General features: G+C 38.0%; 1 protein-coding gene across 1 annotated transcript; it reads left to right on the top strand.

Annotated features, from left to right (window-relative positions):
• The first annotated feature begins 233 nt into the window (after positions 1–233).
• On the top strand, positions 234–11109 carry RBP2 (retinol binding protein 2). The gene is made up of 4 exons (NM_001277417.1): positions 234–363; positions 4602–4780; positions 9161–9262; positions 10870–11109. The coding sequence occupies exons 1-4, from the start codon at positions 291–293 to the stop codon at positions 10921–10923; spliced, it is 408 nt and encodes a 135-aa protein (NP_001264346.1). The 5' UTR covers positions 234–290; the 3' UTR covers positions 10924–11109.
• The last annotated feature ends 13533 nt before the right edge of the window (positions 11110–24642 follow it).

Here is a 24642-nt window from a genome sequence, read left to right as displayed (position 1 = left end):
GTACCCCATAATAGCAAGTAGTTCTTTACAAAGGTCACTGTAAAATCATATCCTGTATTACGATGTATTTCAGAAAGTGATCCTTGTCTGCCAGCAAGGCAGACAAAGTGAACTTTGTTAATAAAAGCAAAGTTTTCTAGGGTTATCACTCTGACCCTTAAACTGTATTATCTAGAAAACCATAAGCCTTAAAAAAATAAGGTATGAAAAGGTTTATAAAACATTCTCCTAACAGGTTCTGTTTCCAGCTTCACCTTTCAATCTGAAGTTGGTTTTAAGCTCTTGCCACCATGCCTGCTGATTACAATGGGACGTGGGAAATGGAATCCAATGAGAACTTTGAAGGCTACATGGTTGCACTAGGTAAAGTGAAAGATATTAACTACGTTTTCATTATAAGTAAAATCTTTCTATAAATTAATAAGAAATTTTTTATTTCTGTATTGTGCCTTCTGACCTAAGGGTCACATTAGAAATCAAGTAACTGTAATGTACTTGCAACTAAAATGATCTTAGCATATAAGAAAGACAAGATTGTTGCCAAATATATTGCTATATATTTAGATTAAAATAAAGAGAGACATACAGAAAATAAATGGCTTTCAGATACAGATCTCTTTTCTTTTTTTTCCTGATATACAGTCAGTGTAACAGATCATCCACAACCTGGCTCACTCTGTTAAAGAGGAACAGGTTATATCCCATATCATTAAAGCAGCAGTTGTGTTTAGTATTTAAATAGTATTTTGAACTAGTGGGAATTGTATGTAGCAGTTGCATGGTAAAAGCTGTAAGAGCTGAAATGGGCAGATACTTCTGGGAATTTTTATGGGAGTCATGCTTACACAGCAAGGAGACTTAGGTCATGGGATCAGCTGAGGATGATTACAAAATGTAAATTTCACTTGGCCACCAACACTGATGGCAACAATATATTGTACTCGCGCAAAGAACTGTCCTGCTCCTTATGCAACTTTCAATTACTATTTTTTAGTTTCTTTATCGTTAGAGATCTGATGGCTACTGTTTGTGTATGCACTGCATAGGATACTAAGCATACTTTGTAGATGCTGGGATACCAAAACACTATTAACTGACAGCAATTAATATCCTTGTCACTTCATATAAAGGTTAAGTCTACGTTGTTTGTAGACTTATTTTTCCCACACATATTCAATTTTTGCCATGACTGCGAGAAAGATTTTTGAGAGAAATGTCTTCTTTTGTGTCACCTATTATTTTCACTATAAGTTGTCTTTCAGGTATTTTTATTCTCATAAAGATAAAACCTTGTTTTTGCTCCAGGTCATTATGATTATGCAAGCAGCGTGCAGAAAATTCTTCCTCTACTGTCGGCAGAGATGTAGATCTTTAACTTGCTAAAAAGAAGAAATTATAGATGAAATAAAATAGTTCTGATGAATTTCTTCAGTAGACACTGGATTGGCACTGAAATATCAGTTACCTTCCTTCTACCATTGCAGTAACATGGCTGCATTTCAAAAAGATGCAAAAAATATGCAAGTTAAATTTATACGTGCACAAGAAGTTTAAGTTTTAGAATCAGAAGTCTTCTTCTAGCCTTAATACATCACCGATGAATGCCACAAGAGATCATTCTTTCTTTACAACTCATGATGTAATATTACTTAGAAGAGTAATCATTGGAGTTGACTAATCTAACCTAGATTGTAGGAGACTGACAGGCTAAATGAGTACATGACAAAATTAAACATATTTTAATTTTTATGTTTACAGTTAATAGCCCTCACTGGCCCAATTGTGCCTATGTTCTTCCCATTCTGAGATGTTGTCTCACTGTTTTCTATCTAATGGTCATTGAATTGTATCTTCTGTTCAGCATTTGATCTTCCTCTTACTCTGATTTTTACTGTAGCTGACACCGCTAAGAGTTATGATGATAAACAAGAGTTTTTCAGTTCAAGTACTTTTCATCAGAAGTTAAGATTAGACTTACGCCTTCCTTCTACTTTCTCCAAAAAGCTGTTGAGTTACTTTACTGGACATCTAGAGAATTTGCTTGCTCAGACACAAAAATAGCTACTTGTAAAGGTGCTGATTACCCAAAAAAGCAGTGGCGCAAAATCTGTACAGCTACCTTCCACAAGTCAAGATAATATCAACATAATATGTTTGTTAGGAAGAACAGAGTAACACATCAGGAAATCAGTTAATGATATCTTAAAAAAAACCTCGTATCCAAGAATTCTCAATGCCTACACTAGTGATTGACCTTTGGATAACTATCAGATATCCAGGCCTGGAAAGCTGACTTAAAAAATATGGTAACAAGATTAAAAGCACTTGACACTCGCAATAGCCTAAGACAAAGGAGAAATAATTTGTTAGAATTAAGAATGCAAAACAGATTTATTTTTCCTGGGAAATCCTTTGATTCGTCGCCTACTCTAGACAAATTCACATGGAGAGATACTGAACTTTCTGACAAAATTTTCAAAATACTTTCACAGCAAGAACATCAGCAACTGGTTGGGATGGAGAAACAATTTGCACTAATTGTCTGAACCTTGCTCTTCATACATATGTCATAATTTTTGGTGTATATATACACACATGTATTACACATTATACTTGTGGCAAACTGCTACTAAATTAGTGGGAGAAGACAGAAAAAAAAAGGAAAAAAAAACAATACAAAGATGCATATGGCTGTAGGTGATTCTCAGAATGTGTTCTACATTAACTTGTGATCAGTGAAAGGAAATGACATGGAAGGAGTGAAAAGACATTCTTCTGCTCTGTTTCTCCCAATTTTACATGTGGTTGATGCTTAAGTATCAAAGTGCTAAGGTTCAAAGCACACCGAGGGTTTTTAAAAAAACCTCATCCATCCTTATAATTAATATATATGTATTTCTGTACTTTAATTAAAGAATAGTTTTGCCCTTTAAGCCAGAAATTTTGCTTTTATCATAAACACGTTACAAAGTGTTTTAATCTACTATAATAGAACAATATATCATCTTTATTGCTTGTATTGTTCAACATGCAGTTATGAAAACCATGCTTTAATAAAATCTCCCAGTTTTTCTCCAGGAGCTACAAGACTAATATATTAGTCAGAAATAGCATTTCCTTAGAAGTCTAGACATTTTTTTTCCACAGAGAGACCTAAATTTTATGCTACCTGGTTATAAATCAGACCCAGAGACACTTTTAATCCACCGCAGCAGATAAAATATACCCAAGAAGTCCTGAATATAAATACTGAACAAGAACATTATTCCCCATGTTAAAAAAGTCACATTTTTTCTCAAGCCAAACCTCTCACTCAACTCAATTAGTACATCACAAGTAGTATAATGAATCTACCAAAAGAGAAAGGACTCCGTTAGTATGTTGCATTGCTGAGCTGACAATGATTAACTCACATGCAAAACTACTAAGGGATGGATAACAAGCCAAAACCATTTTTCAATAACCTTCAGAAACATGTGAGATTATTTCATTTGCATACAGCACTATATTAAGATTCATTGCCAGCTGGTCAGAAATATTTATTGCAGATGGTAATGCAGCTGGCAAGAGGTGGATTGTCTGGGGTAAACTGTCATGATCATAATATATATTGTGCTTTCAGTAACTTTCAGTGTATTCCGTTGCTTACATTAAGAAGTTAGTCCATATCATGAACAAAATAAGGATGTCAAGGAGATCAGGACTGCATTAAATGTTTACAGAATATTGAAAATGAACTGTCAAATGCTGCAGTTTGATACTTACTTGACTTTTGACTTTGAACCACTATTCTTCTAACACCTAACTGACATTTATTTGTCTCTTTGCTATTTAACTACCATGGACAAGCCAGGCATTTGTCTGCTTCTTTTTTTATTAATTAGTAACCTTTTTGTGATTTTTAAAATTAACTTCTTGTATATTCCCATAGATTATAGGTTCCCTGTAAAAATATCATGCCAAAATCCAAAATGAGTGTGATTACACGCTCATTCTAATGCGTTCATTTTCTACTAATGTGCTTATTTTCTGAAAAGGCATATTATTCTGGGAACAATCTTTCAGGAGTGGCCAAAATTTGTAACACTGCAGAATCCATATCAATGCCTCATGTGCCCAAGAGCCACATAATTTATATATCAGACATTGAAGAGGGAAGGGCTCTCAAGCATGAGAAGCTAATAGCACTCCTAGTATCCCATAGCTTCATGCGTGAGTGAAGGCAAAAAGAAAAGAATATAAGTCTTGTTATTTCATCTCCAAGAAATCTGGAAATTCAGAAGATTTAAGAAAGCAGTATATATTAACTGCTGGTTGTTTGTTGTAGTCCTGCTCATAACAGTCCCACAGACACACTCTTAATAAGAAAATGTAAAACCAGTAGAAGATCGTAAAGCTGAAAGTCCTGAAAGCGGAAGCTGTTGTTTTTTTTGAATGATCTTTTTCTCTGCAAATACTGCAGGTGAAGAGGTCATCTGTGGAATTAATTGACCATTAAACACAGTATTATTTTTACAATGCATAAATATAGAAGTTGTTTTATTTCTGGTAACAAAAGTTTGAATTTTCTGTGCAATACTTTCTTTTCTGCTTTTTGACAGACATTGATTTTGCAACTCGTAAGGTTGCAAAACACTTGAAACAAACAAAGGAGATTATTCAAGATGGAGACAACTTTAAAACAAAAACACTCAGTACTCTGAGAAACTACGAACTGAACTTCACTGTGGGAGTGGAGTTTGAAGAACACACCAAAGGACTCGATAACCGGGTGGTTAAGGTACATACGTCTGATTTCTCTTCACACCACAGTCAATATTAGCAGTAGCACTTCCAAAAACCAGATGAATATGCTAAAAAAAGGGGGGGAAAATCACCAAAACTTTACAGACACTCAAGGATTTTTACAAAGCAGAAATAGTTTGCGTCTTGAGATAGTTTCCTTTCCTGCTCCAATCATTTATACTAAATACGAATCAGGATGGATGCTCACATAAATGAGGGTTGTCATTAATTACATGTTTTTTCTAACTGGGGATTTTTTCAGCTTTTCTCTGACATGCCTCTATTTACTTAGAAAGTAACAAAATGCGTTCATTTTTACCTGTGTAACTTCCTTAAATAGATTGTAAATCTATCATTCTGATTTTAGGATCTTCTCTGCAAAAACATTTTAAGCTCTGAATCAGTAGGTTCACATTGGAGTTGTGCTGCTCAGCCTTAAGTGGACAGTTTAAAATTTGAACGCTATTTAAAGGAAGCCTACACTCAGCTATTAAACATAAGCGAGCTTTTAGAGGCGATAAGAAGAAAATGTGAGCCCAGGTTACCATTGGTACAGATGCAAATGCAGGCCTACAGACAGCCATGGGCAAGAAGGCCTTGCAGTGCAAGGTTTGATTTCTTAAGGAGTAGAGCTTGAAGCTCCCACAGGAACCTCTGGGCATATCTTCAGCCACCTTCAGTGAGCTACGTGGCTGAGTGATGTTTGGATCAAGGACAATATTGTGTGTTAGCACATCCTCTACCTCTTACAATAGCGTCAGCTATAAAGTCTTGTGAAAATAGTAAGTATAATCTCCAATTAAATTAATCTACTGAATTCAGTTTCTTGTTTCTGTATTGACACTACTTCTGTTTTATTCTCTTCTCACCCCTAAAACACATAAGTGATATTTTCAAAGGTAGAAAGGGTGACAGATTTAAAATTTTTATTGATTGTCCCATTCAGGGTGTTGAAAATCTTCCATCACTTGCCTGTCTTGGTCATTCCCTGAATCTAGCTCTATCAACTCGTCTGACAATTATCATAGTTTTATTTTTCCTCTCAGCTCACCTCTCTCCTGCTATTCTCCAAAAAGACGCCGTCCCCTGCCTCAATATCTTCTCAATAAACAACGTTTCAGACTTTGTTGCCAAACTGAGTAGCTGAGATCAAAGCTCACTGTCAACAAGACCCACCTTGATTTGGCAATTGCCGTGGGAAAGCACCATGTTCACATCTGAATTCACGTAATGCTTCACTAGAGTGGAACAGACTTATAGAGTACATTGTTTATTCATTACAAATCACTATTCATTTTTCAATCAACTTTATGCAGTGTAATTCCTATGACTTCTTCCAAATTATTTCTCATTCAGAACTCTGTAAACCATCAAATAATAAGACCCATTTTTCAGTATCTTGAACAACGCTTCCTCCAGTGAGCACTGGGTGGGACACTTTCCTGTGACAGAGCTTATGCTCTACAACTTTGCACCCATGCCTCTTAGACCTGTTGAAGATATTAAGATCTAAGGATTCAACAGTTACATCACTTCTTAAATCCTTACATCTTCACCACTATAAAAGGCATTTGCAGACTTACTGATTTCTTCTTTATTACCAATTACCTGGACGGAAGGAAGCACAGTTTGTACATTTATTCCCCTACCTGGCTTATTCATTTTTGTATAATATCCTATTCTGAACAAATTACACTATTTGTTTCTACCAAGAGGAGGAGGAAGGATGAAGCACATCAAGCCATTAATCTCCAGGCTACTCTAAAATAATTTTCTGGTCATTTATTAACAAAAAAAAGTGCCTCAAACACATGAAGGTAATAAAACTGCTAGGCAACATTTAAACATAAAGTGGGCATGGATAATTTAAAAATCATGTAGCTTAAAAATACTGTAAATATGAAAGAACTTAACTGAAATGGAATGAGTTTTGTCTTGCTATTAATAGAAAGCTCCCTCGTAAGAGAAATAAATCATCCAACCCTGAACTAAAACATAAATTAGGGTCCCAATACTGCTGAAGAATTTTAATAACTCAACTTCCACCGACTTTAATGAGTGTCTAATGAGGATTTAGCTATGATAAATGGATAAATGTCTTCCTAATTGACAGTGGTTCAAATCTAGAGTAATTCAAAAGTTCTGAAGCTGCTCTGAATTTACTGTTGCATACACAAGGGTTATACTGAAAGTAATGCCTCCTATTTTATTATATCAGCCCACAGATTCAGAGGCAGATAATAGTGGGATGGCAGTAGAGGTTGTACCTTCCCACCAATATTCCATTTTGTTAACGTGTGACAGCAGAAGAGCAGTCTGACAAAATGGCGTCTATCACAGAATTGTGCCTGAAGCAAAGCCATGTAACTGAATTTCTCTATGTGGAAAAAATTGCACCCACTGACACTCATTGACACTTACTGAACATTTCTGGTGACCAAACAGTAGATTCAGCACAGTGAGACAGAAGCTGGTGCATTTCAGCAGTGGCAACAGCAACAGTGGGTCAGGTTTTTATGAGCATGGCATGCAGGCTCATCACTAGCAAAAATGCACAGCTAATGGTGGTGACTGTGTTGAAAAATAGTGTTTTGTAGCTGAGAATTTGTCCTATCAAATTGTGTTATTGTGCTCTTTGTATCTGTTGTAGTTTCCAAGGAAATAAATAAGAGACAATACTTTTGGAGCAACCTCTTATGAGCTGAGAATTGATCCAGTACAGAAAACTCACTACAGACATGATCATCCTACCCCTGGACAACATCCATTGAATCCAGTATCCTGTTTCTTAGTGACAGACTCTGAATCACACAAAACTAAAAATGATTAAGAACGGAAGGGACCTCCAGGGATCACCGACTTCAACCCCTTTGCTAAAGCAGGGTCAGCTCAAGCACACAGTCCATCACTGAAGTCAATCAGGGTTTCATTGTCTCTACAGATGAATATTTTAGAAACTCCTTGTGCAACCTGTGTCAGTGCCTGATCATCTACACAGTTAAAAAGTGTTTTCTCATGTTTAGACGGAATTTCATGTGTTTTAATTTGAGTCAGTTTTCTCTTGTCCCATTGTTTGGAACTACTGAGAAGAGCCTGGCTCACTTATTTTCATTTCCTCTCATTAGGTATTTCTATGCATTGATGAAATTCCCCTTGAGCCTTCTCTTCTCGAGGCTGAACAGTCTCCGCTCACTCAGACTCTCTTCTTATGAAGCTGTTCCAGAAAGACTTCCCCATAAAAGAAATAAACACCTAGGGGTGATCTAAAAGACAAATTAACCTCTTGGAGTTTTTGGATATCAGAATATTTTCCCAGTAGTTGGATTTTGTTCTCATAGATCGTACTAGAATCAACAAGAACCCTTAGGTCAAATAAGCCTTTGTATGGAATAGTATACTTGAGGAACAAACGTGCTGCCAGCCTTTTCGGAGGGAAAAATTCAAGCATGACTTCTATTGGGCAGAGCCAGGTGTGGAAAAAAAATTGAGTTGTGCTAAATCCTTCAGCTTTACAGTGCCCACAAAGTTGCAGTTATCTCATGCATCTGTACACTTTGGCAAATCACATTCTCTAGATTCTAACAGACTGGTGGACTAGTCTCTAAATCTACTGAGCTCCTGTTTTATTTATTCATCATCACTGATAATTAATACTGTTATGTGTTTCTGAACTCATACGCCCATGTTCACTAGGTGACCAGAGCTGTCCCATCCATATGCACAGTCAGAATGGAGGTTAGGTCACACAGTCACTCCTGTATCTGCTGCTTATTCCACCTGGAACCAGGGTCTGGATGTGAGTTCCAGGTGGAATGCACTAATGATTCAATTCAGATGTCTCTCTAAAAATTTATTTTTCTGTTAGGCCTATGACAATCTCTGCTTACAGTTCTTTTGTGATGGTGCATGAAAGATGATATAGAATAAATACATGTATTGTGCAAGATAATATAAACATACACTTCCTCTTGTTATTTTATGCAGAGCTAGAAGACACTTTAGCACAGAACTATCTGACCTAAGTCCCCAGATCTCCACTCATGAAACCTTACAATCTTTTCATCAGTGTCTTTAAACAACAAGAAAAAAACCCTGCACATTTTTTTTTGGACTCAGGTAGTGGTATGAATGCTAACTTAGTGTACGTAAAGAAATACATGGAAATTGACAAAGCTCCATAAAGGGTTCACTACCGTCATCTTGAAAGCATTCAGGGTTTTGGATGACTGGTTGGTTTGGGTTTTTCTAGGAAGAACAAGGGGAGCAATGGTTAGAAAATGTAATTGTTTTTTTTTTCATTGTTTGAATTAGCTTATTTTCACATATTCATAAATTTCTTGTTAACATATCTGAATTAATTATTTCATTTATGCAGACACTAGTGACCTGGGATGGTGACAAACTGGTATGTGTTCAGAAAGGTGAAAAGAAAAATCGTGGCTGGAAGCACTGGATTGAAGGAGACCAATTGTATCTGGTAAGAGCTGCTATACAGAATCATAGCACATAACAGACTGCAACAAAGTACAGTTCCTCCATTTCAAAGGTTTTCCTATTCTAGTTAGAAAGGTCTTTATTTAGACAGCTCTGATCTCTGAACTCGAAGGAAATCCCTCTCTCTGCTTCATCTGGGGAATGCTCAGTTTCTTTTCACCTGCTCCCAATTAAGACATAACCCTGCAGTGCTTTTTTTGTTCCAGTTCACCGTCCTCCAGCTATTAACCCTTCTTGTTACATTGCACCTCTAATGTCTTCTCATTCTCCTTTAATCACTGGTAGGAAAAAGAAATAATAATAAAAAAAAGTAAGGGAAAAAGATTGCAAGAAAAATGTTGGGTTTTGTCCTTAAAGAAGCACTATGTAATTTTAGAAGGAACTATGTAGGAATCCAGATCAGAAATCACTCTTTGGGTGCTCAAGAAGTGTACTTCCAATTATTCTGTGCTAGTACAATAGAAACAGAAAAATCTGGAGCCTGAAAAAGAATGAAGTGAGCCTGATAGAGGCCGGAAGGGCTGGGGGGGGAAGGAGCACTCACTGGAGTACGGAAAGCTTACAAAATAACATCACATAATTAACATTATTCCAAAGTTTCTTGGGAGAACAATCAATGGGTAAGATAATGCTGAATGCTACAGTAGGTGGGTGCAGAAAGATTATGGAGAAGACCTCATTAATTTCTGTCTCATGATACTCATGATAGTCCTTGCTAAGGTTACCCTACAGATAGTTGGTATGGCGAGCCACATTGCCTGAAGTCTATATGCTTGAACGGTCAAGGCAATGAATTGAAATAACGGTATATGTCACTGAAAGCCAGTTGTCCAGCACACATTTTCATCTCCATTTTAATACATAGTCGAAAGCTGGTCTAACAAAGATTCTACATGCTGGCTCCAGGATTGAGCGTAAGACTCGGGGAAGCAGAGAGACCAGGAAGACTCTCAGATGAGTTTCCAGGAGCAATCTTGCAGGTTAGGGCGACTGTTGGCCAAAAAATCCAGCTTCAGTTCATCTCCAAGCCTTATCTGGCACAGCAATGCCAGCTAATCAGAAGACTAGTAAAACGGTGTACATTGTGAGGTGCACGTGTGCCAGACTTTAAGAGATCAGCTGCAGTGCTATGCAAAAATGCCATTCCGATCTGGCTCCTAAAAAATGGTTGGGAACTTCTATGAAGTAAACATTCCTACAGTTTTGAAGCATCTTCCCTTTTTTGTTTGTTTTGTATTTCCTTGTTTCAGTAATTCTCATGAATTATGACATAACATGAAATATAAACTATTATAACATGTTGTTTTAACAATGGAGCATGAAAAAGCCTTGCATTAAAGACCACTTTTAATGTATTTTTCATATATATTCATCTTAGAGCTCAATCCATGTGTCAAAATGTAATTACTGCAACATGTGGTGCATGTTTTCTGATTGCTTTCATATAATTCACTATTCTTTCCTTATGTTCTCTTTTTCTTAAGTGTATCTTTGTAATGTAATAGCACAGTTGTAGAAATTTCGGGGCAGGGGAGCTCTGGCTATGCAACTGGCACCACTATGTTCTTACTAATTGTTTTAATTTTGTAGGAACTGACGTGTGAAGACCAGGTGTGCCATCAGATATTTAAGAAGAAAAAGTAACCAGGAAACCACTTAAACCTTCATCACACTACTGTGCTGATATGTTTTGTCTAAAAAAAGAAACAAACCGGATTTTGTAATAACTCTTTGAAACAGCTATGTGAATGCAATTTTGTGCATGTTTATGAAGAGAAACATTTTGTAGAAATAGCATCAAACAGTTATAAACAGTTATAAACAGCATCATTTTTTCTTTTTTCTTTTTCTTTTTTTGCTTTTCAGTCTTGGAGTTAAACAAAAGTAATTGTCTTTCAAATTATGCTTTCCTATATCTTTGCAATCTATTTAGTCTTTTCCAAAGAAAAATTCATTAGCAACAAGGGTGAAAATTAACAGTCACAGTTATCTCAACCACAGTATGTCTCTCCACATTATGAGAGAATGTGAAATGCTGTAGCTCCTTGAAGCGGTCAGTTAGAACCGGCACTCTGCTAATGATCCCAGTGCAGAAGGTAGCAGCTGTTTGAAGCACACTGCTCCATACAGGAGTTTCTCCATGAAGTTAAAGCTAAGGCATACTTATGGCTATCAGAGGAAAACAGATGAGTTTACATAGACTGCATGTATGCTGTGCATGTGGAGTTTACACAGACTGTGTGTATCTGTGCATAAAGAGTATCCAGCATACAGCAGTCTTCACCTCGTACCTCACTTTCAGAGTTTAAAAAGAATTTTAAAAGACTTTGAAAAGTAATTTCCATGCAACTGCCTTCCATTTTATTTAGGGTTTTTCAAAAGACTTCATGCTTTTTGCTATAGGCAAGTTTAAATTAACCATGGATAGTGAGAGCTACTTCTGTAGATGGAAACAAATTATTTAAGAGAATGTGCATGCATGTTCCACTGAAGCAGGTCCAAATCCGATTAATATATCACTAATATTTAAATGGGCAGGTGCATAGACGTGTAAATACCTACGCAGTGCTGTTTTTATGAAGTAGACTTTGCTCCTCCTGATAAAAATTTGATACTGACCAGATATCAAACTTCTTGTATACTTTAACTGAGCAATGCTCTAATGATAGTTCACAGTGCAGAAACTGCACTCGGAATTAGTAAATTCCTTCTTATTTTTTTCCATTCAGCCCTGATCTGAACTTTCCTATAGAAACATACTTAATTCGTACATCTAAGTCCCTTCTAATTATTAGGCTTAGAAGGACCACAGTTCATTAAGCTCTCAAAATATTATCAGAACTAAGTAATCACCACAATAAAGAATGTGTACGTTGTAATCAGTGGCATTACTCACATTTGGCTCTTGCCAAGAGAAAGCACAGAGTTTAATAACTCCATACAAATCATTAAACAAAAGTTCTTACGTATCCTGAAGAATAGTGATTAATTTACAAATGATGAGGAAATTATGAGGAGATTGAAGAGGAAAATAAGCATTCATTTCATAATAAGTTTACAAGTCATATCTAGTGGATATGGACAGGAAGTAAATGAAGTAGGCAACGTGGCACTTGAGTAGACTTTGATTAGAGAGAAAACTGCATCTGATCTTACGTTTCTGCAAATTCAGAAAATGAAAACTCTTGACTTTTTAATAAGGGGAGGGAAAATATTCAAGGTTATTTATGTCCCAAAACAGCAGTTTCTTCCTGCATACACTGATACGCAAAACCTTGCAGCCTTCTTTATAACTACATACACAGAACTGGAGACAGAGGAGATACTCATTACACTGCATTATAATTACTTCCAAAGGTATACTCAACTGCATTACATTTGTGATGTTAGGTTAGTCTCTAAGTTCTACAAAACCCCTTATCTCCTTGTCAGCAGATTAAATACTCACACTGAAGGAAGAGATCTCACTGGTCAACCACAGAATGCTTATTCACATTTTTGGCATGCACAACTATTTCAGCTGTTTTGAAGGATTACCATTTGCATTCACTCTTTTCCTCATAGATACTATTACTCAAATACAGCTAACAGGAATAGAATTTACCAGATTTCTGATCCAAAGAACAAAAAAAACCCTGTACTGTAACAAAAGCAATTCCAAATGAGTACTGTAAGAGTCAGAACCATCGCCTGTCACTGGACTTTTCAAACTAAAATGACACAAGTGGGCATAGGAAATATTCATGATGGGATTTCTAAACATTTTCTGCATTGAGCCAGTTTTGCTTCCTGAAAATCAAATGATGAAAAGAAGACAACATTGCTGTAGGATAATGTTGTAAATGCTCCCACTGGTAATGCTCTATGTTTACTTTGTAAGATGCTGTCTTTCTGCTAAGCTCTGAAGGTCCACGTAGGTTGTATGTGCACAGAATGGTTTTCAATTTTCCCATAAATATCCTACTCGCTCTGCTGATTTGCTGCATGTGAAGTATGTCTATTCCACTGCCATCTGGTAAAAAGTCTGAGGTTTCTAAATCAGTATTATTTTAAGATCTAACAAAGGCAAATAGAATTTCACTTCCAAAACAGTCATTTAATTGCATTTGGAAGGGCAGAGGTTGTATATGTTTTAATTTCAGCTTGCTGATTGCACACGTTATGCAGATGATGAAGATTAGAAGAAACCATTTTGTGTATCTGATCACTTATTTTTTCAAAACGTACTCATTTTTTTCTATATATGTGTAGGGGTGATAACAATTGAAGAATATGTACTTTTCCTGGAAGTACCCTAAACCTAAGGATTGCTTACATTTGCTGAGTGATCAGATGTAGCAGAAATGCTAAACCATGTCCTGAAGCAGTGATTGAGCACCTGGTGGAAGGCAGGGCCAACCCAGGGGAGCTCAGGTGCATGCAATGTACCTGAGTGATCGGAAGGGTGGAGCCAGGATCCAGCCCTTCCCAGACCTCATTTAGGGGTTGGCAGGGGAGGCAAGGGGATTTCTTGTGGGAGAGTCTTGCTTAACTGAGGTCTTCCAAAGGTAAGCAGTTTTTCTTCCTTTGTTTTTATGTTCATGGTTGCTGCATTTGGGCTTGTTCCCGTTTGCTTTAGCCAAGGATTGTGCCACCCTTCTATTATTATTGTACTTTCTTTCACATTACAGTATTATACCAGAGTGAAGCAGTGCTTTTCCAAGACCTATTGCAGAGCAGTTGTCCTAAAACCCAGCTGAATTCATGCATCTTTTCAACACACGGACTGAAAAACACTTCTACTCTACTTCTAGTGTTCTAGAAAATATATTCTAGCTTGATCAGTGAAAGACTAATGTAATGTAGTCACAAAAGCAGGTAAAGTCTTTGTAAAATTAAGTTGCTATCAAAAGCAAACCAACTATGTACTCCCAAAATGTATAGATTTATCTTTCAAGTATACTTTCTTAACTAAATTTCAACTTTTGAAATTACTATAAGGCATCAAAGTGTAGATTGGAACATCATTTTGCAAGTAATTATGTGTAAGTCAGAGCTTTTCAGTGGAGTCAATTATTCCATTCAGCCAGATCAGATATTGAAGTCAGGTCATGCACATCTTCTGATAGTACAGAATATATGGACTCTGAAGCTGCAGAATTTAATGCATTTAGAATTTAAAATATCAGTGTCAGGAAATTGCATATTACTATTCACTGTTATTGATACCTGCTTCAAAGATTCAATAAATAGACTGCAAAACTTCCTGAAGATATTAGCAAAAAGATGTTTTAAGTTAAACACTTCTCACTAAGATGCTCAAAGCACACAACAAAGAATACTCCCATGTGACAAATGGGATCTTTTCTGTTATGTCAAAAAAATAATTTGAGAACTGACATTTAAGTAGATATGTACCGTATTGACTTTTTTTTAAATATCCATTACCAGCAACTTAATCTAAATTATACTTCCTCTATATTTTTTTTGAGGAGCCAGTATCAGTAAACTAGTCACAAATAACACCTGGACAATGAGCTCTACTGGTTAGGGGATTAAGGCTGAATTGAATCACTCCCTTTGTGAAAAAACAGCCTTGGTTCTCTAAAAACACAGATTGCTGTTTGCTACTAATGGGTGCCTTGTGTAGCATTACAGCAAATTGCTTTCCTTGATGGCATAAACTGAATACACAGAAAACATGAACGCTCAGTTAAAATGTTAGTACGTCAAAAGTCACTAAAGGAAAATAAGTGTTTTCCAGAGAAGGGCATTGTATGATCATAATTGAGCTATTTCTGTTTTAGTGAACTTGTGCCATTTAAAATGGGAAGCAGGACCAGATTTTTTACTATCATGATAATTGCAAAGCCATTCTGCAGCAGTGCAAAGTGAATGCTAACTATGACTAAATCACAGTGGCAGGAATAAATTAACTGTTGGCCGCTGGGCTGTAGAATCCAGTGTGGTCCTCAAAGAAAGTCTAGCCAGCTCCAATCTGGGCTTCCAGACACAATATCTGCTTAAAGCAACAGGTTATATCTCTTCCTATCAGTATCACCTTGCTTAGCCTGTGTTATTACTAAAACATCTCCGCACCATGAAATTCTGCAGGGGCAATGCAGAACTACAAGAGGGTAATATTTATCAGTAGATGATCTTATAACTCGCTGAACTTTTTCAGTGGAACAAGTTAACTCAAAGGAACTGCGGAACGTATTTTAATAGAGTAGACCTATAATGCAGGTCCTTTTTTCTGTAGTTTATAACTGCTGAAGTTGGATGTTATCTCTTCCAGACACAAACTCATCTAATAAGGCTGGATTTTCTCAGCCACACTGTTGAGTATATATAGGAAGATAGCAGTATTGTATCATGCAAAATCTGGTAGATTATTTTTGTAAAGAATAAAGCTCTCTCTCTCTCTCTCTCTCTCTCTCTCTCTCACACACACACACACACACACACACACAAAAAAGAAAAGAAAGAAACATTAAAAACACAGAATGGCTTAGGCTGGAAGGGACCTTAAAGGGGGACCTAGTTCCAACCTTCTGCCATGGTCTGCTTGTCACCCACTAGATCAGACTGCCCAGAACCCCAACCAGTGTGGCCTTGAGCTCCCCCAGAGATGGGGCATCCCTATAGCTCCTGTTGGTCAACTTCGTGCCAGAAACAGCTCACCTGCAAATGTCTATATTGAAATACTGCTTAACCAAAAATGAGGAAATCCCATCTTTCATTGAAGGGGAACCTGCTGTGATTTTTCCTTAGATTAATGGTAAATAACTTCCAGGTAGAAACATTCACACAGTTCACTGTGAAGCAAGCAATCTATGGTAATTTGTTCTATTATAGTAACTTGTTTGTGCATTACAGACCTGAGTTCAATTAGTGTAGAGACTGACACATGAGGAATCAGAAGTACAGCACTTGTCTTGCTGCACTGACTGATCTGTGATTAAACAGATTTCAGTAACAGGCTAGCCTGGCCCACACAGGAGTTATTTGTGGATATAAATATGTTAATATCAGCATCAGTGATATGTATGCATACACTTGTAAAAACATAGCACAAAATAGATACAGTTACACTAGTATTAAAACGTGTTACAGAAGTATAGTTTACTTCCCCTTTGACTTCCTGGTAAGAAAAAGACTGCACCAGATTGAGCACAATCATAAAAGCAACTCTTTTAAAAAGTTCACAGGACTGAAGTTAAAGGCAGCAGTGAACATTATAGTTAAATAATATTTAATTCAGTAAAATTCCTTCAAGATGATCCTTTAAGTATATACAGCCATATTCTAAAGCGCTTTTCTCCAGGCGGATTTCCTCAAGAACCGCCCTCAGGAGCTCAGAAGGCGACACGAGCCGGGAAACACGAGGAGGCGCGCAGGGTGAAGGCGCCACCTGGCGGCCGCGCTCCTAACGCGCAGCCAGGGGATGCGCCCATTAGCCCGGGTCACAGCGCTCCTCGTGAGCTCAGAGCAACAGGCACCGTCAGAGCTGTGACTTCATGTCCCCACAATATTTAGAGTAGAAGCATTAAAAAACTTGTGTTTTTTTTTTTTAAGAACATAACTACTAAGGCAACGTGTGCATGCAAAAACACCACTTCACAAGAGCTTTTACTTTGAGGGAATTCAGTTCTAACTATGCATTAGTTACACATTACTAAAAAGCATCCAGTTTAATTTGGGTGGCCACATAAAAACAGTCCATACCCATTTCATGTAGGTGAATTCAATTTACCTCTTCACAAAGTAAAGGATATAAAACCAAGTACAGGTGACAGCTATTCCTATAATTATGGTGGGAATGGGGCATGAAGAGGGAACCTGCCTGCATTGGCTGTGTTAGAGAGCTGCAGCGTTTCCAAGAAGGTAACATGCAATTATAGTGTTTTCTTGTGAAGTTCCTGGGTTTTGTTGCTTTAGTCAATTCACAGTAAAATCAGACAAGCCATGCTGCCACACTGTAAAAGAAATACTAAGATGAAGCTGCAAAATGAATAATTTATTATTCAATCTGAATAAGAATCTGTTTGCAAACAAAATATTCGAGAATTGTAAAGTATTTAATCATTAGCTTTCCCAACTAGGCAACGCTTATGGGAATAATAAAAGAAAAAATGATTCAGAAAATTAAAACATACCTCAGGTGGTTATCAGTGGTCTGCTAATAGTCCAGTCATATAAAAGGAGTTTACCTTTTTAAAATGATCCACACTGTTTTTAATGCATGCTTTTACCAAAATGTTTGCATTAATACACGCAGATAGCACCTAACCACTGCTTTCAATAAGCACCCAGCCTTCCCTGCCTATGTCTGCACTAGAATCTTGGATACAACACTCATGCTTTAAAAAAAAAAAAAAAACCAACCTATTGAAACCTGCTTGTTTCATCATTAGCATTACTGGTATACATACTGGCACATGTCAAAGCATTTCTCTAGCTAACAAGAGAGAAGTTGAACCAGAGACGCTCAGAACTAAAAGCCTAAACTTTCCCAGCCTAAACTATGGTTTTACATTGATGCTCACTTCTCAGCAGTTCAAGCACCTCCCCTTTGCAAGAGAATTTGTCCAGAAGACCTGAAGTCTGCAAATTCCGTATCGGTTCCATTTATGTAATACACTGTCAGAGACTGAACAAGAGATAGCAAAAGCTAAAAGCATGACTTGGTACAGTCTGACTTAAAAAGTAAAGCCACCAGACAGAGATGGTTGTGATAACCTGCGCTCCTCAGACTGGATGAAAAGGGAATGCAGCACACGCTGCTAATATTGAATTACACGTATGACCATGTCTCTGCCCATGGAAATATTTAACAGGTCAGGTTCTATCAGAAATAGGAAAACAAAAGAAACAGCTTCTATTGGACTTGTGTATGGAAGTACATTGTTAAAAGTGCCTCTGGCAATACATTATTTATTTGAGATATTATAGAATGAGGATAAAATCTAATACAGCTTTCATCGCTGCCTGCTGTCACACATAGATAACTGGTTACTGTGCTGCTGTGATGAAAAAGCTTCAAATGCAAAGACTGTCCTACATTTCAGTGCTACACAAACGCCAGACAGTGCTGTAACTGCTAGCTGAACTGCAACGCAAGCTGAGAAAACATCTAGCTATGCAGCTCAAACTGCAAAGATTGAGAGCTCGTATCCTTTCCTGAAGAAAACCTCCATGTTACAACTAATGGGGAAAAGAAAACCCAACACCTGCTGACTGAGCTGCTTTTTATTTGAGAGGTACACCTTAAAAGTGCGGTTATGGATTACGGTCACATTTCAGGTTTCTAGAAGCTCACTCTGACACCCTTTGTAAATGAGTGTGACCTGGAAACAAAACCTAGTAGTGGGGTTTGGGTTTTATCTGCCTACCATGGCACAAGCCTTATCTGCGCTGCAGCCGGTAATGCTGTGATGAAACAACTGCTATGAAATCATGAAACAAAAGGTCGTTTGCAGCAGAGCACTGGGTCATCTGGGATGCGTGCTGAAGCAGCAGGACTGTAGGAGTGAGAGTGAGCACTATTGTTAAACCTCAATTTCCTTCCCTTTGTTTGTTAAGAAAATGAACAACTGAAAAATAATTTTCTGCCTTACATCACTGCAGTCCCATGAGATTGGTTCTGACAGCGTTCCTCTCCCTTTGAAATAGACAGTAATGTAGGATATTTAAGATATTGGTACAGTGGTTCATTTTTGCTCAATGAAAGTGTGATCTGAGAGTTTGGTTCAGTACTGTTTATACCTCCCATACACAGCTGTTACATCAAGGACTGAGACCTTAACTTTGCATTCAGAAAACACAAATCTGCCTGATCCACAGAACACAAATAACTTTGTTCATTCCAAGGCTATAGTCAATTACCAAAGACTGGCCACTAACCTTTCACACTGAGTGTCCATAGTGTTTTTCTTCATCTTCCTTTTACTACTGCTTAACTCTGTGTCAATCCTGACTAGCGTTAACAGAAAGCAAATGTGGCATTTTCCACTTGCCAGAGTGCTGGAGCAACAGATGGTTCTGATGACTGGCAAAACTATTCAATAACAGTCTGTGCAACCTTATGAAATATCCTATGCTGAAACATTTCCTAGGCATGTTCCAACCCCATGCTTATCAACGATAAGGTAATAATAATATGTAATAGCAATTAAAAGTGAAAACAAAATGGTATTTCTGTTCGCTAAAATCATTGAAATTTCAAAATATAGCCTGAAGTCGTCTGAGATGTTAAATTGGCTCCGAGACTGATATTCCCTGGAGGAGAAGAAAAATTGTGTTGGTTTTTTTTTTGGTTCATGTTGTCTGAAGACTGTATTCAGGGCAAATTCAACTGCTTGCTGAATCAGATCTCTGAAATGGTTTGACAGATAGGTTTAATGGAAAGCAGAGAAATTAATACCAGTATTCAGCTATAGTGGAAAGTGTGGTTTAAAAAAAAAAAAAAAAATTATATGCTCTAAACTTGGAACACCTGTGAGGATATAAACTGCTGCATTTTACTTCTGTGTTTTCAAGGCCTGCCCTTTTGCCACTGATCTTAATGGAAGTGGAATCATGCCAAAATTGTGACTATGGCCTCCAGAACATAAAATGTGAAGAACTAAGTGTTAATAAATCAGAAGTACTAGAGGGTCAATCAAGATCCTTCTCGGTAAGTGATTACATAAATGACACAGAGATAGCACTTACCTAATGAATCAATTTCCCCAAAGCAGCGGTAGAACAAGAGGGTAAGAACTTGTGTCTCTATATTACGCACAACAGTTCCATTTACTCTCATTAATAACCTGAATTTTGTCAGTGTTCCTTGTTTATAGAAACCTCTCTTCAGATTAATACCACATGAGTAAACTACCACCATTAATCCCTTGTATTTTCTGTTTTAAATCAGTCTGCTTAAATTAGAAGCTGCTAAAAATATCGATGATTACACCGCTACAGATTTAAGGAAGATGGAATTTTTTGCTCCTTTAGTACCTTTTAAACAAGGGCTGATCCCTTCTACTGCAACTTGAAAATATAAGCTGGCATGGGTGCCTTGTGCAGATGAGTTCAGACAAAAAAATCTAAGCCCACATTCTAAGTTTGGCAGAATTTTAGGTTGAAAGGCAGGTAATGAAGGTGTCATGTGATATTATTTTAGGTGACTTTAAATACAAAACTCCCGGTCCCCTCTTTACTTACTGCAGCGTCTATTTGCTTTGTGGGCACTACATAAAGATTGCATTTGAAGCAATAGCTATTTTTTGAACTCTGTTTATGCACTATCAGATGGAATTAATATGGAGAGGATGGGATTATTTTTTCTAATCTGAGCACTGCACTCTTAACAGTTCTGTCGAAAGTTGATTTCTTTCCTAGTATCTTAACTCCTTATTACCTTCAAGTTTAGTAATCTGATCTCCATGTGTGAGTCAGGTTTGTGTCCCAGGAGAGCATGTTTCTAAGATGCCATATCCCGACTTGTAACAAAATGAAGCAGTACAGTATAGGATGCTTTAAATTCAGATTTACAGTGGGCTGTCTCACAGCTCTGTCACCTCCATGTTAATAACACGTTTTCTTTAAACCCACTGTGTTCCATCAATCTTTACCATCTTCCAAGTTAAGGCTGCAATGAGTTTTACTTCAATTCACTGCACTGCAACTATTAACTCTTGGCAATGAACAAGGCTTCACATTAATTTTGTATATGAAATAGGTACTTTGCAGTCCTATAGAGTTGACCTAAATATATAAAAGCTGTTCTACAAATGAAAGGACCTAGCCAGAATAATATAGTGATTTAAGTTACCAAATAATTCACAGAACACTTGGAGAATAAGCAAGCAATCCATAATGCTACCTCCAGATAACAAAATTAGTGCAGCTCAGACATGTTTGCAAACTGGGATTAAAAAAAAAAACCCTGGGTTTTTTATATGATCCTGGGAGGTGCTAAATATCCCCATGCAGTAAACAAGCGATGGTTGATGCAGAAACAAAGGAGAATTTACATAGCACTGCTGGCATCCTGGGTAGAACTATCAAGGCACAGAAATACTGAACCCTCCCGACAGAGCTGCTGACTGTAACAAGCAACATCACACTGTATCTATTACACCAGGTTTGGACCAAGCTAAGGACACCTATTAGATATTCACCTAAATACAAATTTCCAAGCATATCAGATGAGCTGCATGGATGTGGCTCTATTCCAGACCTCTAGTCCTTACCTGAAACAACAAGAAATTGGATTGGTGTTTCTTTCTTAGCCTTCCCCCTTTCCGTTAAAAAAAAACATTTGGTATGCTGAAGCTAAATTGGTCCTCACAACCAATACTCCAAAATGCTTTGATCTTTTTCTTTGGAATATCAATAATGTGCAGTTTTGTATCTTGAAATGGTCAATCCCACTCCCAGAAACCATTTTAGTGACACACAAATTCAACAACTGACAATAATTTCATAGTCAAAAGGATCTAATCTGAGATACCTATAAAGTGTACAGACTGGTTAACCTGAGAAACAGGCGCCCTCTGAAGACCAGTGTGCTGAAACAATACCATAGCTGCTTCCTTTAGACAACAGTTGTATTTTCATATGCAACTCCATTATAGACTCAGTGTTTCTACTTAATTTTCCTATAGCAAAAATGTGGAAAAATCCACTAGTACTTGTTTTTGTTTTGAGAGTTGTTTTTTTTAGTTTTAAAGAATATAATATGTCAGAATGCAATTGCTTCAACTACCAGCGCTTAGCTGGTTGTACAGAACACTTTTTCTTTAAATATGAAAAAAAAAACCAAAAAACTTTTAAATGCTTTGTGCTGAGACTTTCCTGAGATTTCAGAATAGCTTTGCAAATACAAGGACTGTGCCCTGTAACGCCATGTTACCAGTTCCTTCATTATACACCTCATTACACACACACCCACACTTCACAGAACCACTGTTTGTGCTTCTAACAAGAAGGCAGCTGTAGGATGGTACAAGACACTGCACTGTAATTATTCTTGTACAGCTTTATTCTAGCTTAAGGAAGCAAGGCCTATGATTGCACTCCACTGGTAAGTAGCCAATTCCTCATCTGCTCCACGTCATTCCTCCTCCTCTTCCCTGACCATGGACTTAAAGATACCAAATAACGGCAGGTGAATAAATCCAAGACTGTGAGCTTCCTGCCAGCTAAAGAAAATGCTAGAACTTTTTCAGGCCCAGGAGGAAACAGCCATAGTGCTCAGCACGTAGGTATGTTGCTCAGGGAAAACTGCAGTATTATTGCACAGCTAAGCAGGCAGGAGTACGAGCAGGGCAAGGAGGAATGGTGGAACAAGGCAATAATCACAAGCAGCAAAGTTTCCTCTCTTCTATTACTCTATAAGAAAATGTCTAGCTTATTTTTTTTCCCCAGGAGGATCTGTCTCAGTAAACTGGCAATAAAAATAGCCATCGAGTAGCATAAAGAACTCAAACTGGAGATTACAGTTTTATTTAGTGTCTTTGTATTGACTGTCTTCTTAAAGACAGCCCATGCTTTCACCTACTTTATATATAAACTGAAACAGAGCCTGGTACAAGATATATAGCAAAAAAAAAAAAAAAAAAAAAAAAAAAGTGAAAGGAAAACACATACATGATAATATTTTCTCTGTATACCTACTCAATTCCCAGCAATTTGTGGAGCATTTTTTCTTGATTCAAAACTGGTACCATTATGTCTAGCAACTGTGAGAAATATTTCTCATCCGTAATACATGGAACTGTTTGTTTGGGTTTTATTTCATTGCTTCTCTCCTTCTGCAAGGTCAGCCTTGGCTTATAGCCCGTGTCTTTTTACTTGCACTTTAGTTTTTCTATTACTACAACTTCCCAGGAGAAACTAACATCAAACTAATTTCATCGCTTCCCACTATTTTCTTGACTAACTAACTCTATTCCTTCATCTTTCACTTACTTTCCTTGCTATCTTTGATACCCCTGTAATACTCTCATCTCTCAGCAGGACCTTTTTGAGTATTTTCAAGGAAAAATGTATGTGTATTGTTCATCCCCCACTACCTACATTCTCTAACAGGGGTACCTTTCCTCAGCACTTCTTACAGGGTTCCATCCTATTCCAAACACCTCAGCTCCCTAAAAATCATGAATTACACTCTAAAATCTTAAATTCTTAATCTTAATTGTCTTCTACAGACTGAAATTCAAGGGTTTTAAGCATTATTCCACAATCATCAGTGTAACAAAAACAAAGTGAAAAGAAAGCCTTAAGTGGAAGCAAAAAGTCTAAACTCACCGGTAATAGCTGACTCTGTGTGTCCCTTCCCTCGCTTCTGGCATCTCTTACCACATATTTCCATTGGGCTCATGTTTTTCTAATTCTCAGTGTCTTTCTGTCTTTGCTCTCTTGGGGTAAAAGCAACAAGAGCTGAAGTAATCTCTTTGTCATCCTTCTGTTTGTTCATGCCCTTCAAGCTGTAAACACTCCAGGGCAATGTAATCCTTCTCACTGTTTGTCAAATGAAGCACACAGGGCTCCTAATCCCCAAGTGCACGTTTATATAAAAAAAAAAGTATTTTCTTTAACTGAATCCCGATGAATATAAATATATTTCGTGTTGTTCTTCTCCATTCTAGAGTTGAATTGCGGGTTGCAATTTTTAATTAAGGATGGAACTTTAACCTGGTAGCAATGCTAGGAGAAACTTTCTCGGGAACAGCTGCTTGTGCCCTGCCGCCTCCTGAAATCCACTGCCGTGTTTCTGTGAGGTTCTAGAAGATGGCTGTTCTCGTGCTCCAGAGGGCCGACGGTACCCCGGGGTGCGCGAAGCACAGCACACGCAGCGGGTCGGAAGCAGCGGCTGTCCCTCATGCTCCTCACTGGCGCCACCCGCCCTTCAGCTGCCGCCCGCTTCCTCACAGGGCGCGTGCGGGCAGCGCGGAGCTCCGCTGTGGGACAGCAGCGCGGGAACGGCGCGGGGCCGCGTGAGGGCAGAGCGTGTGGGGGTCGGGGTGAGGTTCGCACCAGGTATTGGTTTTTGCGTGGTGCTGTGTGGAGCCGGGGTTTGGCCGAGGTGATCCTTGCGGGTCCCTTCCAGCTTGGAATGTTCTGTGCTTCTGTGGCTGTATTGGGGCTTGCATTAGCCAACAAAAAACAAGCAGAGGAGAAACGTGTCCCGCTGCATTTCACGCCCGCGAGCTCTGCAGGACTGACCGGGATCACACCTTTCCCGTCTTCAGGCTGGGCTCCAGGGGCTCGTCATGCTCACCACCGAGCCCTTGCCCGCTCTGACCAGCGCTGCCATTACAGCGGCGGATCACGGAGCAGGCGGTGGCGTTCAGAGCACCACTGACTCCTTGTCGCATACAAGCGGGCAGA

This window comes from Gallus gallus, chromosome 9 (assembly GCF_016699485.2).
Source record: "Gallus gallus isolate bGalGal1 chromosome 9, bGalGal1.mat.broiler.GRCg7b, whole genome shotgun sequence".
Classification (NCBI taxonomy): domain Eukaryota; kingdom Metazoa; phylum Chordata; class Aves; order Galliformes; family Phasianidae; genus Gallus; species Gallus gallus.
This window is presented reverse-complemented; position numbering and strand designations above follow the sequence as displayed.